This window comes from Opisthocomus hoazin, chromosome 1, assembly GCF_030867145.1.
Source record: "Opisthocomus hoazin isolate bOpiHoa1 chromosome 1, bOpiHoa1.hap1, whole genome shotgun sequence".
In the NCBI taxonomy this organism is placed as follows: domain Eukaryota; kingdom Metazoa; phylum Chordata; class Aves; order Opisthocomiformes; family Opisthocomidae; genus Opisthocomus; species Opisthocomus hoazin.
Window position 1 is genome coordinate 97787342 of NC_134414.1, and position 13751 is coordinate 97801092.

At 37.3% G+C, this 13751-nt stretch overlaps 1 protein-coding gene across 17 annotated transcripts in view; it reads right to left on the reverse strand.

The window, feature by feature from the left end:
• DMD (dystrophin) overlaps positions 1 to 13751 on the reverse strand; it is a 1341705-nt gene that overhangs the window by 830215 nt on the left and 497739 nt on the right. For all 17 annotated transcript variants that reach the window (XM_075430270.1, XM_075430262.1, XM_075430225.1 and 14 more), the window contains 2 exons: positions 994 to 1182; positions 77 to 258 (listed from right to left, as the gene is read on the reverse strand). In XM_075430270.1, coding sequence (XP_075286385.1) covers positions 77 to 258; positions 994 to 1182 — 371 coding nt within the window. The remainder of the gene's footprint in view (positions 1 to 76; positions 259 to 993; positions 1183 to 13751) is intronic.

The following is a 13751-nucleotide window of genomic DNA, read 5'->3' on the forward strand; positions in this document are numbered from 1 at the left end:
ATCCCAACTATTAGTCATGGTCAGAACTGTTTCAGTCATGCTCCATATATATTATTTTACCTGACACATTACTTACTTGCTTTGTTTTTCCATACTTGCTACCCTGAGACTTTCCCATCGAGAATTAAGTAGATTCATTTGTTCTTGGATTTCATTCTCTTCATCATCTGAAAGTTTTGCCATTGTTAGAAGTTGACTTCCAACTTGCAAAACATTGCCAACACGTCCTTGGTGGGCTGTTAACTCCATCATAAAACCCTGAAAAACAAAAATAAAATGCGGTCTTAAATTGTATTATTTGGAAGGAAAGAACATACTTTGGAGAAATATCTTCAATTTCACCACTTTTCAAACATGATTTTCAACTTTCCTTTTTATTTTTTCAACTTCTCCCCAAATCTTGTAATACAAAACAGAAATAAACACTTCCACTTTTTGCATAGGGCAAAATGTTGTTTAGTCTGGAGAAGTGGAGGCTGAGGGGTGACCTTATCACTCTCTACAGCTACCTGAAAGGAGTCTGTAATGATGTAGGTGTTGTGTAGTAACACATGATAAGATGAGAGGAAACGACTGAAGTTGCACCAGGGGAGGTTTAGATTGTATATTAGGACAAAATTCTTCACTGAAAGGATTGTCATGTATTGGAACATGCAACCCAGGGAAGTGGTTGAGTCACCATCCCCAGAAGTATTTAAAAGACACGTAGATGTGGTGCTTAAGGACATGGCTTAGCAGTGGACTTGGCAGTGTTAGGTTTGCAGTTGGACTCAATGATCTTAAGGGGTTTTTCCAACCTAAATGATTCTCTGATTCCATTATTCTAGGGCACAGTCTCCAGTATTGCCTTTAAATCCTTCAAATCAAAATTAAAATAAAAAAACAAGAAAAATGAATAAAATAAATTAGAAATAGCTTTATTTTGTATTTTTGACCTTATTATGGGGATACAAGCGGATAAATGACTACCAAATGATTAGTATAAACATATACCTCATGGGTGTGAAATTGTTCTTTAACAACTTCTACATCATTGGATATGTCTCCTTGTGCTTGTAATGCATCTTCAGCAGAGAGAAGCCATGTGAGTACTTCTTCTAAGGCAGTCTGGTAGTTTTCAAGATCCATTTCAGAACCCATCCGCATGGTGGTATATGTCTTTTCTTCAACAGTTCCTAAAAACTGATGAAAACAAAAATTTTTAAGTGCAATGCAAATAGCATCTATTCAGACAGTTCTACAATGGAATAAATAGAATGCCATTGTCCTGTATAAAACCCCAGCTTTCCATAAAACAAAAAACAAACAAAAAAATCAAATGGCTAATGTATGAAAGTACTTCTTAGTACAGAATCAGTTAATTGACCAAGATCAGATAAGACTGAGGGAAATAATAAAATCTCATATTACATTAGATATTTTACACTAGAATTCAAAATTCCTACCAAGTATTCTGAATAGTGACAATATTTAAATTGTACTTGTAGAGTGTCATTATACACATTTTTCAATAGTCTGATTTTTCATTGCTAGTTTACTGTTTTTTATTTAACTATTTTCTCTTGGAAATGAGAGAAAAATTGATTTCCCACATCAGCTAGTAAAATTATATCATCAAGAAAGCAGCAAGCTACATACTGACATTGCAGAGTATCTATGGAAAACACAACATAAAAAAAAGAAAACAACCATTTACACTACATGCAACGATAGACTTGAGCAATCCATAGACACCCATTTTGTTAAAATTATTCTAGAAATTTGAAAAAGCTCAGAAATCTCATGTGAAATCAAAACTTTTTAAAAACAAACAAAAGTGTATTCCTGTTGTTTTCTCTTTCCCACAAAGGCCACCCTTATATTTATTCTTTAGAAGCCAGGGGACTCACACATGCACGAAATTCACACTTCTGTTTTACTGCTTAAAGTCAAGCAAAATCAACAAGTATTTGCAGCTTTGATACAGAAGATAACATCCCTTAATTTCTGCAAAATGTTCTGAAGAACTTTAGTTACTTTACTGGCAAGTTAGTATAAAAAACAAACTCTTTACATAAAAATACGCTTATGCTTTTACCAAAAATACTACCAAGGCACTTAATGATTTTATAGTTGTCAGAAATTGTCTCTACTGACATACTTGTGCCAATAAAACACTCAAAGAAGCTTCTAAAGCCTTTCATTGTAATTGAGGACAGAAAATCAAATCATTTATCACTAGAATTTAAAGCAGGAAGTGTAATGGAAGTAATGTGATCACTTAAAATGAAATTTTAGATCTTCATCTTCACAAAAATTCATCCTGATTTGTACAGGTCTAATAATAATATGAATTTTACATTAACCTCTGTCATACATGTTATACTAGCTAAAATACCAGTCATAACTTCACTACCACTTCTGCATGAAAAACAATGTTCAGTAACTAAAACCTCATCAGAAACGTAGGCTTGGAAATCTGATAAACTTGATAGTTTGGTTTGAAGAAAGTACTATCTCACAGAAATATAAACAACAAAGCACAGAAAATGTTCAAGATATATTCCTGCAGATTGCAAGTAGTACACAATGTAGTAAGAAATTACACCCAATCACATTACATCTTTGCAGCAAGATAGTTTTTTTAGTATACAGTCTACTGTGCAAAGGGATAACTTGACCATTGCTTTTGCATAAAAAATGATGTTTTTCATTCCATAACAATATGGCATACATCAGTATCTGCTACACTGGAGAAAAACAAAAATGCTGTAACAGCTGAGTGAGAGTAGGGATATCAAGTTTGCAGAGATCTGCAATGATCTCTTTCAACTATTTGTTTGAAAATTCTCCATCTGAAAATCCTTCTTCCTCTCTATCTGACAGAGAGTATTGTCTTGTGTATGGCAAGTGGTTAACTAAGCACCCCCTAACAACTCTTTTTCTGGAGAACGATTGCTCAGTACAATTTTCCCTAGTCATGTTGACCAGCATCTTCACTGCTTTCTCTCATGCTGTCACAAATATTATATGGAATTGCACTGAAAAATCTCTGACTCATGACCTTCAGTGGCAAAATGGTGCAGACTAACTTCTGATCTATTACAATAACTCCTGAATAAATGTAACAAAAAGCACACATTCTAACATCAACGGAAACCAATAGAGTTTCTTGGCAGGTATTCCAAAGTATGTTTTCATTCAAAAAACGGCCATTTTCTGACATAAAGAAACCAGAAAAGGGCAAGAAGAAGTACAGCCAAAGGACTCCACGGAATGGTGTTGGTAATCTTTATATTTGGTAGAGGGCAGAAACAACATCTTTTCCACCTTCCCTCAAATTTTACAGCATCACTACCAGCAGAGAGCTGGCATCAGTCACAGGAATGGATATCAGCTGTAGCTGAGGTATAAATAGTTTAAAAAAATTCCTTTATGGATAGCACATTTGAATAATTATCAACTGCTGAGGCCTAGTAACATCACTACATCATTATGTCTTCTCTTTCCCCATGCATTTTGGGGAAAAGAAAAAAATAAAACAAGGAGAATGATCATCAGAAGGTGAAACAATAGTAGCACCTTGTTATTCTAGAGTGCATTAAGCATGCAGAGTATTTGCATTCCGATTTGACAGTGACATATGCAGGGACCCCCTGTGATCATCAAATAAATTAAAACAAATCATTCTCACTGATTTCACTGATAAAATCAAGCTATAATTACACACTTTAAACATCACGCTAAATATCCTTCTGCATCTTTAAGCATATTCTCTGTTAACAAGCCAGAGTAGAGCAATGGGCACCCTTGATCTGAATCTACATAAGCAGAGAATATTCACACTATAACGAGCCAACAAGCATAAAAAAAAAGCGCCTCAGAGTTCACAGTTGGTTTTGACTTGACAAAACATGTATATTTCAAAAACTAGTGTTATACTCTATCTTCACTATTTCTGTCAGTGCTGTTAGCTCTCTGAAAGATAACTGTACATCCTTGCTTATCCTGCATATAGAATGAAAAACAGCTGCTCAAATCAGTGGAAATTCAGACTGTTGGCTCGGCTGTAAATGGAACATCAAACACTAAGCTAAATATTCACGCTTGGAAGCGGACAACTAGCAATCAAATGGCTATGCCACACAATTCATACTAAAAAGCAAAAACAAATAAAAAAGTGTCTCAAAGTAATGTTCATCTACATAAAGGTTACTCAATCTACAATACAAGCTAAATCTAAGTATGCAGATCCTACAGTACCAAGAATGATCCATACTGAAATAATCCACATAACACAAACAACAATGAAAATCCTGAACTTTAGATATCATAATGGTAGGGAAATCCATGTGAAAAATCTCAAAATTAAACAGCCAAACAACGCAAAATCAGCATCTCCTGTGAGTGCCCTCATTTCTGAATTTATACGGATTTTAAGTTACTGCATGTACTACATTGAGAACAAAGACACAAAATTATGAATAGAGACATCTAATATAAGTTGCAATGGTTGTTTCCAACCATGGTTTTCAAGAGAATGAAAAACAATGAGGACGTGAGGAAGTTAAATTGTTATAGCCATATATTGCTAGGAATGCTATACCCAGAAAAAAAAAAAAGCTGCTTAAATATACATGCAGTTTCATTCTTGTATCAAAAGTTATTCTTAATAAAGTATTTAATGATTGTACAAAACAAAGGTGATTGGGTGCAGTCAAAGAAAAACATTTACAGAGAGCAATCTACTGAATAACAACACATACATGATGACACAAACATTAAGGGGAAAAACACCTGTCAGCCAGTCAGCCCACAGACTACTTGGAAAAACTGCCAGCCATTTTTGCATGGAAAATAGTCTAGGTTGTTATTATGGACTGACCTAGAAAGAAAAATAAATGCTCTGGACCCATATGTTGTCCTCTAGAATATCTTTATTTTCTTTGCTGCTGCAGATAGAAAAACGACATCTACATGAAAAGATGGGAATTTGAATTTTTACACACTTCACCATTTTCTGATGGAGTGTGGGGGCTGGAAGACCCCAAGGACGCCTCTGACCTTCAGAAGCCTGGAAAAATTAGCTATGCCTGGCAGCTGTATGAATTAATTCACAGAGTTTACACTATGAGCTTGCAGCTGCTTTAGGGTAAGAAATTCAGGGGAGGAAGTGTTCCTCACCTACTATTGCATTAAGTTCCTAAAGGGAGGAAAAGGATTGGACAGATGATAGTAAATTCTCCAAGAATATTTCTATTTATTTATAAAGACTGTTTCTGGGTTTTAGAAATTAGTTGGGCAGTTTTAGAAAGTAGTCCTGCAGTAAAGATTTAGAGTTCATTCCAGCCCTCTTATTTACATTATATATTCTCTTTCTTCAGAAACTGCCTGTGTCACGGTAAAAGATTCAGAATCTGGCTCTAGACATTTAAGGCATTAAAACTCAGAGACATATAATTTTAAAGAAACATTTTTTTTTAATAACGGCAAATTTAAGTCCAGAGTAGTTTTCTCATTTTGAAAACTCCACTTGCAGGATTACAGCCTCAGAAAGTAGCACACGTTATTCACCCTCTAACTATGCCTCCTACCAGACAAGACTGATACCATTGCTTATTCTTTCAGTTCCTCCAAGTTTCTCATCACAAAATCATATTTTACATGTCTTTAAAATTGCCAAATTATAACTGTTAAAATGTTAAATGCTAGAATGTTCTTTGCAATAATCAAGACTATGTTTTCTTAACAGATAGCGTCAGACAGAATAGTTCAGTCATTTCTGGTAATAAAACTAAGAAGATACATTGGTCAGACTGTTATTATAATGATAACTATTTCCTTGTTCTAAATGAGTTTAGCATTGTCATTTTTTCAAGGATTTCTAAACTGCCTTTGTCAATGAAAATGTCTTGGGCCAGGAAGATGCTTTTTTTTTTTTTGCCATTCATATAAAAATCCATGCAGGTTTGGCCTTATCATAAGTCTGAAAAATTGCAGGTTTTGCTTGCTCAGTTGAAACAACCTAGATATTTAGTACCTGTTTTTCTCAGTGGTTCCATTTGTACCGCGGTTGTTTCCAGCTGGATGAACTGGCCTGTCCTTGCAACCACAGTTTTGAGATGCAGCATATTATTAGCTCATTAAAAGTCAATAGAGATTAGGCAACCCACACATTCAGAAGTAAAAAGCAGAGCCAGGCAGTATGGATGAAAGTATGTTACAAAGGAAAGAAAATGCTGGAACTATTGACAAGAAAGGGGTAAAGGAAAAATGATATTTTCAACTACTCTATTATGCGCAGCTGGTACAAATAAAGATTGAAAAAGACAAAGAATTTACTGGCATTAAAGGAAAATTTTGCACCTTGGGATCTGGAGTGTAGAAGTTCACTTACGTCAACTGAAAGCAAATGAAAAAGCTGGCACCAATTGGGTTGGGAAAGAGACTAAGACTGGGAACCATGAAAACAGGTAAGAGTTAAGAGACAGGAACCAAGGCTGTTAGCTACCTAGAATGATTGAATTTTCTAAAAATTTAAAAACTGCTTCATTTTAGATACATGGTCAAGGCATTCAGTGGTTCACAAAAATACTGTCTACTTAGCTTGCTTTCTTAACACACCTGCACTTGGGAAATATATCAAAGCAGGTTTTACTTAGTCACTGCTTGACCCCTTTTTCCACAAAGATAATCAAACATAGAATCACAGAATGGTAGGGGTTGGAAGGGTGTGGGTCATCTAGTCCAACCCTTCTGCCGAAGCAGGGTCACCTACAGCAGGCATACTGATTTTAATGCTCTTCGGAAACCTTTCAGCCAATGTTTATTTAAGGGTTTTAATTATATTGAGGTTTTTTGTTCTGACTATAAAACATATTGCTGTTTGAAGTGCTACTGATAACAAGACACACAGTATTTGCCTCTCTAAGCAACGCACTTCCTATTCAAGCAATTAAGATTCATGGCTCCAAACAGTAACATGACTTGATGTGGACGTGTTCAATCAACTGGCTGTGACAGAAAAGAATTACTTTCACCATACACCTACAACAAAATTAGGATTTCTTTCTGTCGAAACGCCTAGTCTACCCATCGCTCTTTAACCTTTCCCTTTTCTGATGCAAGAACAAGGCACCTTCTAAGGGGACATATATTTCAGGTGCTGTCATGTCATGTAATAGACTGTGAGGTCAGTCAGTCTCTACATAACACACAGATAAAAGTACTCTTCACATAAAGAAAGGTGAGATTTTCACCCAAGGATACGTTTTCATTTTTAACTAACAACTCCTCACAAAACTCTCCAGTAGTAAATGATAACAGGGTCTTGAAAGTATATCACAGGTCGAGAAGGCTGGGGTCTGTTCCCAGTAGTGCTACCAACAAGCTGACTAATTCCAGATCAGCCGATTCAGCTCTCTTGACAAGTATCTGTTGTGTTTTATACTGTCATGTAAATAAAAAAAGGTAATTTTATTCATTGAACGTGATCAATCCACCTTAAAATTTGAATTGTGATTATGATATGTGGTAGCATGAAAAATATTCAAGACGGAACAGATAATAGTCACATTTATTTAATTTTAACTTTTAAAATGTAAATGCTAAATGTAATAAGGACTTAAGTAACAGTCACTTTAAAGTAGACTGTTATGACAAAGACCTTTTAAGAGTTTTATGTTCTTAAATAAATTGTATTCTGCTCCATGAGCAGAAAAGCCACTAGGTTAATTTTTTTTTTAAACTCATCACTCTATATACTGTGAGGGACTCTCTAGTTCACGAGAGCTTACAGATGAGAGGGGGTTCTCCAGCTGCTCTTCCTGTGGGTACTCTAAACTAACTACTCTAACTAAATTTGTCAGGGAAATATGATGCAAATTATGGAAACACATTCTCATAGTATATGAGTCACTGTGTGTTAGGTCACTGCCTGAACACATTTTGCTTATTTTACAGTTACAGATCCAGTAATATTGGTAACCGAAAATGGAAACTGCATGCAACTAGATGAGCTTAAAAACTGAAGTAAAAAAAAAAAGAAATTAAGTAAGAGATCATGTAAATAGCATTAAGTTTTCCAGCTTGCATATACTTTCAATCCTTTCTTTACAAGCATGCTAACATAATTCCAGTTGGGGTTTCTTAGAAGAGCAATCTGCAGTCTGTGAGCCACGTACACAATGGAACCAGGCACTGCTGATTGTGGGCCAGCAAATTTACCTGTGAAAGTAAGCCTGCTGTGCCTTGGAGTTAGTTCTCCAAACCTTGCAATTATTATTAACTTCCATGGAATTTTTAGGTGCTAATTTATAAATCATGCAAGTAGTCTTAAAAAGGTGAGGACACTTTGGGCAGTTGTAATTAACAAGTCTGATCAACTGGACTTCTGTTGCTGAAATTGTTCACAGAATAGATCATCTCTCAGTATATTTCACAAAAGATACCTGTGCCGTAAGAGAGCTGCTGGTGAAAAAAGGAAATATCACCAATGAATGTCTAGAAAAATAACTAAACATCAAATCTTATTATTTATACTAATTAATATAGCTCAGAACCCAAAACTAAAATCCATTAAATTCATCAAATAATGACAATACTGTTTTTACCATCCTCAGAAGATGAATGAAATGAAAGTTATTGCTGAATTTCAGGATAGAAGTCACGTTAAAATAAATAAATTGGCTTAGGACACACATATGCAATGAACCTATAGACCTTTGATAATGCATAGATTTTCATGCCGGACTACTACTTTCCATTAAAGTCTGTTTCCTCAGATCAAGACCAGCTTACCAAACACACTGTCACAGAGGTACACGGGGAGCGGAAAAGTCCTATAGTATAAAGATCAGAAGGTAAAATAGCCTGCAACCAATTTTAACATGCTTTCTTTGCAGAACTGCAACCATAAAAATCTTAATTGACCTGTATTCTGCATTGCATTTAGCTTTATTTTCTGTGAGTTTTAACCAAAGGCAACTAATTAGGAAACATACTTTGTAAAAATTAATCCAAGCCACAACCTCAAATACTTCACAGACATAATCTATACTATTTTTGCCTATACTGCTTTCTAACATAAGAAAATGAAGATAATTTCTCAGCTTATTTTAAGCACTACAGCCAGCCACCAACCCTGCTATTATTTTGGACTACTAAGCCACGACAGTTCTCATCTGGATCTTCATTAAAGAGCATCTAGTCTTCACAAAAAGAATATTTAACTCCAAAACTCTTTTTATATATTCACACAGTACAATATCAAAATGCCTTCAAAAGCACCAAAAGCAAGAGCAATAAACTATAGAGAGATACATCTACAATATGACCATATTTCTTTTGACAAATAAAGACTCTGGGACAAGAGCCAATAAGTGGATATACTAATTAGTTTCTGTGAAGTTGAGGTTGAGGTCCTGGAGATTTCAGAGTATTCAATATTACGTGCTACTATTGTTGGAAGGCATTATTAAAAAAGGTGGGTTTGCAAAGTCATCTAAAACCTTTAACAGCCAAATTTGCTTGAGTAGGCAAATATAAAATAGAGAATACTCCAGTCATGGCTCATACATGGTTTATCCTTATTATGCTTAAATTTTTCCTAAATATATTTTAGCTTCTATTAAAGAGTCTCTCCTTCTTGAACAGAAGACACTTCAAAGAACATGTTTTCCATTCAAAACTAAAAGCCAACAAAAAAGCTGTTGCAGAAGAGGTTCAAGTGACAATGTTTTTTTCAAATTCTGTAGCATGACTACTCTTTGTAGCTACCCGGTCTGAATAATAAATCAAAAGCTGCAAGTGAGATGAAATAACATGCAATCATCTCACAACAGGGTTTCTTTCTCTTCTGAATGCACCTCAAGTTTATGAATTGGGTAATAATACAGAAAATATTACAAATATTTTCAATAGATAATAAGAGCAGGAACTACCAAAAACTATTTCTAGACATACTGAAAACTATATAAAAACCTTTGCTAAATGTTCACAAATAAAAACAACTTGATGGAAGAACAAGGTAAAAATATACTGAGGACTGTTAAATATAAAGACACCATCTCCAGCTCAGGAAATTTCTGAGCCACAAAATAGTGAAGGGTAAGTGAGAATACACAGATGTTTCATACCTCTTTTCCTGTTCTTATGTATTGATTATTGGTCACTGCTGGGAACAGGACATAATGCTGAAAGAAGAACCCTTTGCTCCGACTAATTTAAATATTCTATTGTCACATAGACCTACTACAGAGGCTCTGAAATTTATGTGGAGGTGCACAAAAGCAGAAACTAGTGTATCATGCACCATTCCTTCATATTAACTTAGCTATTTGTAACAGATCCTGCAAAATTCCTTTATACACGAAACAGAAGAACTAAAGATGTCTAGATTACTATCAGTTATTCTTGCTATTTCTTGACTGCCTTTCCCTCTCACACTTCACAATTATACTGTCAATCTGGCCTTTTTTTTCACCTTTGATGATAAAAAAAATGTTAAGTAGGAAATAAAAAAAAAGAAATTGTCTTGAACAAAACCTACTGCATCTTTTCATAACTGAAACAGAATATTGTCTCTGTCACTTCAGTTAGGAACTGTGGAGTAAAACATTGCATTTTGAATTCACATAAAACACCTAACATGTTAGGGTAATTGAATCACCTTAGGAAGCCTTCAAATAATTTGTCTTGCAGGTCAAATTTTTTTTGGAGCTGTATATATTTGCACATGCTATTCTGAAATTTTCAGCATGAAAAATGCTTCTGACCTACAAAAGAAATATTAGCCCATGATTTCAAGGATAACATTTCTAATTTATACATATAATGCATATATAATGAATTAATAGAATCCTTTTATTTATTCTCTTGCAAATACAAATTATACCCCATTGTAATTTTGAGATGATGAAACAAAGGTATCCTAAAATGGCTACTTAAAAATATATTCTGAAGATCATTATTCTCTCACATGTTTATGCTTGCAGTTCATATTAAATTATACCTCAGTTAACTGGCTAGAATATGACACGTTTATTAAGTAAAAATATAACTGAAGTGAGGTCATTTGTGGTGATGTGACCTGAATTAGCTTCAAGTTATGTTAAGAGGGAATTTACCTAATTAAAATCACTACTCAGATACAATTACTAATGAGGTGGGCACAAAAGCACACTTCAAGAACAATAAGTTACAGAGTTTCAAATTCTCGTTACAGAGACAAACATACAACTGATCTGTAGCTTGTGTAGCTGTTAAATTCTTTAACAGACACTAATAATTAAAAAATTGTGTTTTTTAAACAGACATTATAAAGGCACTGTTTTGTAGCCATACTCTTTTCTACATTTGCTCTTTCCTCCTCAACACTTTGCTTTAATCTTCCACTTTTCCCCTTTCCAGTTGAGATCTAGCAAAAAGAAATTGCAGACCTGTTGAGATTTTTTTTTTTTTTAAATTACATTCACCTAGAACTAAATCTAGGTCTTCAAATGAGTATCAGAATGTTGAAACAGAATCCATACATATTTTATCATATAGCTTTGCACAAAAGAATTACAGGAGCTTTACAGATAAAATTTTGCCAAGCAATACTATACTTCTCCATATCACGAAGAGCATAGTCAGGACCCTAAATTTTAGGAGGGCAAATTTCCAGCTCTTCAAGAAGATAGTCAGAAGGACTCCCTGGGAAATGGTCCTCAGGGACAGGGGAACAGAACAGAGCTGGCAGGTCTTTAAGGATGTATTCCACAGAGCGCAAGAGCTCTCAATCCCCAAGTGTAAGAAGTCAGGCAGGAAGGGAAGAGACCGGCATGGCTGAGGCAAGAGATGCTGGTCAAACTAAGGAAGAAGAGTGAACTGCACAGGCAGTGGAAGCAGGGACTGGCTTCCTGGGAAGAGTATAGGGAAGCTGCCCGGTTGTGTAGGGATGGGGTCAGGAAGGCCAAGGCACAGCTGGAACTGAACTTGGCAAGGGATGCGAAAAATAACAAGAAGGGCTTCTACAGGTATGTCAGCCGGAAAAAGATGGTCAAAGAAAGCGTACCCCCGCTCATGAGTGAGACTGGCAAACTGGTAATAGCAGATGAGGAGAAAGCTGAGGTACTCAACTTTTTTGCCTCAGTCTTCACTGGCAACCTCTCTCCTCACCCCTCCTGAGTCGATGGATGGCATGAAGGAGACCAGGAGGGTAAAATCCCTCCAGCTGTAAGTGAAGACCAGGTTAGGGACCTCCTGAGGAACCTAAACGTACAGAAGTCCATGGGACCTGATGAGATGCATCCCAGAGTCCTGAGGGAACTGGCTGATGTAGTTGCCAAGCCACTCTCCATGATATTTGAAAAGTCATGGCAGCCAGGGGAAGTCCCCAGCGACTGGAAAAAGGGAAACATTGTGCCCCTTTTCAAAAAGGGTAGATAGGAAGACCCTGGGAACTACCGACCTGTCAGCCTCACCTCTGTGCCTGGGAAGATCATGGAACAGATCCTCCTAGAAGATATGCTAAGGCACATGGAGGCCAGGGAGCTGATTCGAGACAGCCAGCATGGCTTCACCAAGGGCAAGTCCTGCCTGACCAACCTAGTGGCTTTCTATGATGGTGTAACAACAAGGCTGGACAAGGGAAAACCTGTGGATGTCATCTATCTGGATTTTTGTAAAGGCTTTGACACGGTACCCCACAACATCCTTCTCTCTAAATTGGAGAGCCATGGATTTGATGGGTGGACCGTTCAGTGGATAAGGAATTGGTTGGATGGTCGCAGCCAAAGGGTAGTGGTCAACGGCTCAATGTCCAGATGGAGACCAGTGACAAGTGGAGTCCCTCAGGGGTCCGTACTGGGACCGGTGCTGTTCAATATATTTATCAATGACATGGACAGCGACATCGAGTGTACCCTCAGCAAGTTTGCAGATGACACCAAGCTGAGTGGTACGGTTGATACACCAGAAGGACGGGATGCCATCCAGAGGGACCTGGACAAGCTGGAGAGGTGGGCCTGTGTGAACCGCATGAGGTTCAACAAGGCCAAGTGCAAGGTCCTACACCTGGGTTGGGGTAATCCCCGGTATCAATACAGGCTGGGGGATGAAAGGATCGAGAGCAGCCCTGCTGAGAGGGACGTGGGGGTACTGACAGACGAAAGGCTGGACATGAGCTGGCAATGTGCGCTGGCAGCCCAGAGGGCCAACCGTGTCCTGAGCTGCATTAAGAGAAGGGAGGCCAGCAGGTCGAGAGGTGATTCTGCCCCTCTACTCTGCTCTGGTGAGACCTCACCTGGAATACTGCGTTCAGCTCTGGAGCCCCCAGCACAAGAAGAACATGGAACTGTTGGAGCGGGTCCAAAGGAGGGCTACAAAAATGATCCGAGGGCTGGAGCACCTCTCCTATGAGGACAGGCTGAGAGAGCTGGGGCTGTTCAGCCTGGAGAAGAGAAGGCTGCGGGGAGACCCAATTGCAGCATTTCAGTACTTAAAGGGAGCCTATAGGAAAGATGGGGACAATCTTTTTAGTAGAGACAGCAGTGACGGGACGAGGGGTAATGGTTTTAAACTAAAACAGGGTAGGTTTAGGCTGGATGTAAGGAAGAAATTCTTTACAATGAGGGTTGTGAAACACTGCAACGGGTTGCCCAGAGAGGCAGTGGAGGCCCCGTCCCTGGAAACATTCAAGACCAGGTTGGACAGGGCTCTGAGCAGCCTGATCTAGTTAGTGGTGTCCCTGCTCGCTGCGGGGGGGTCGGACTAGATGACCTCTAGGGGTC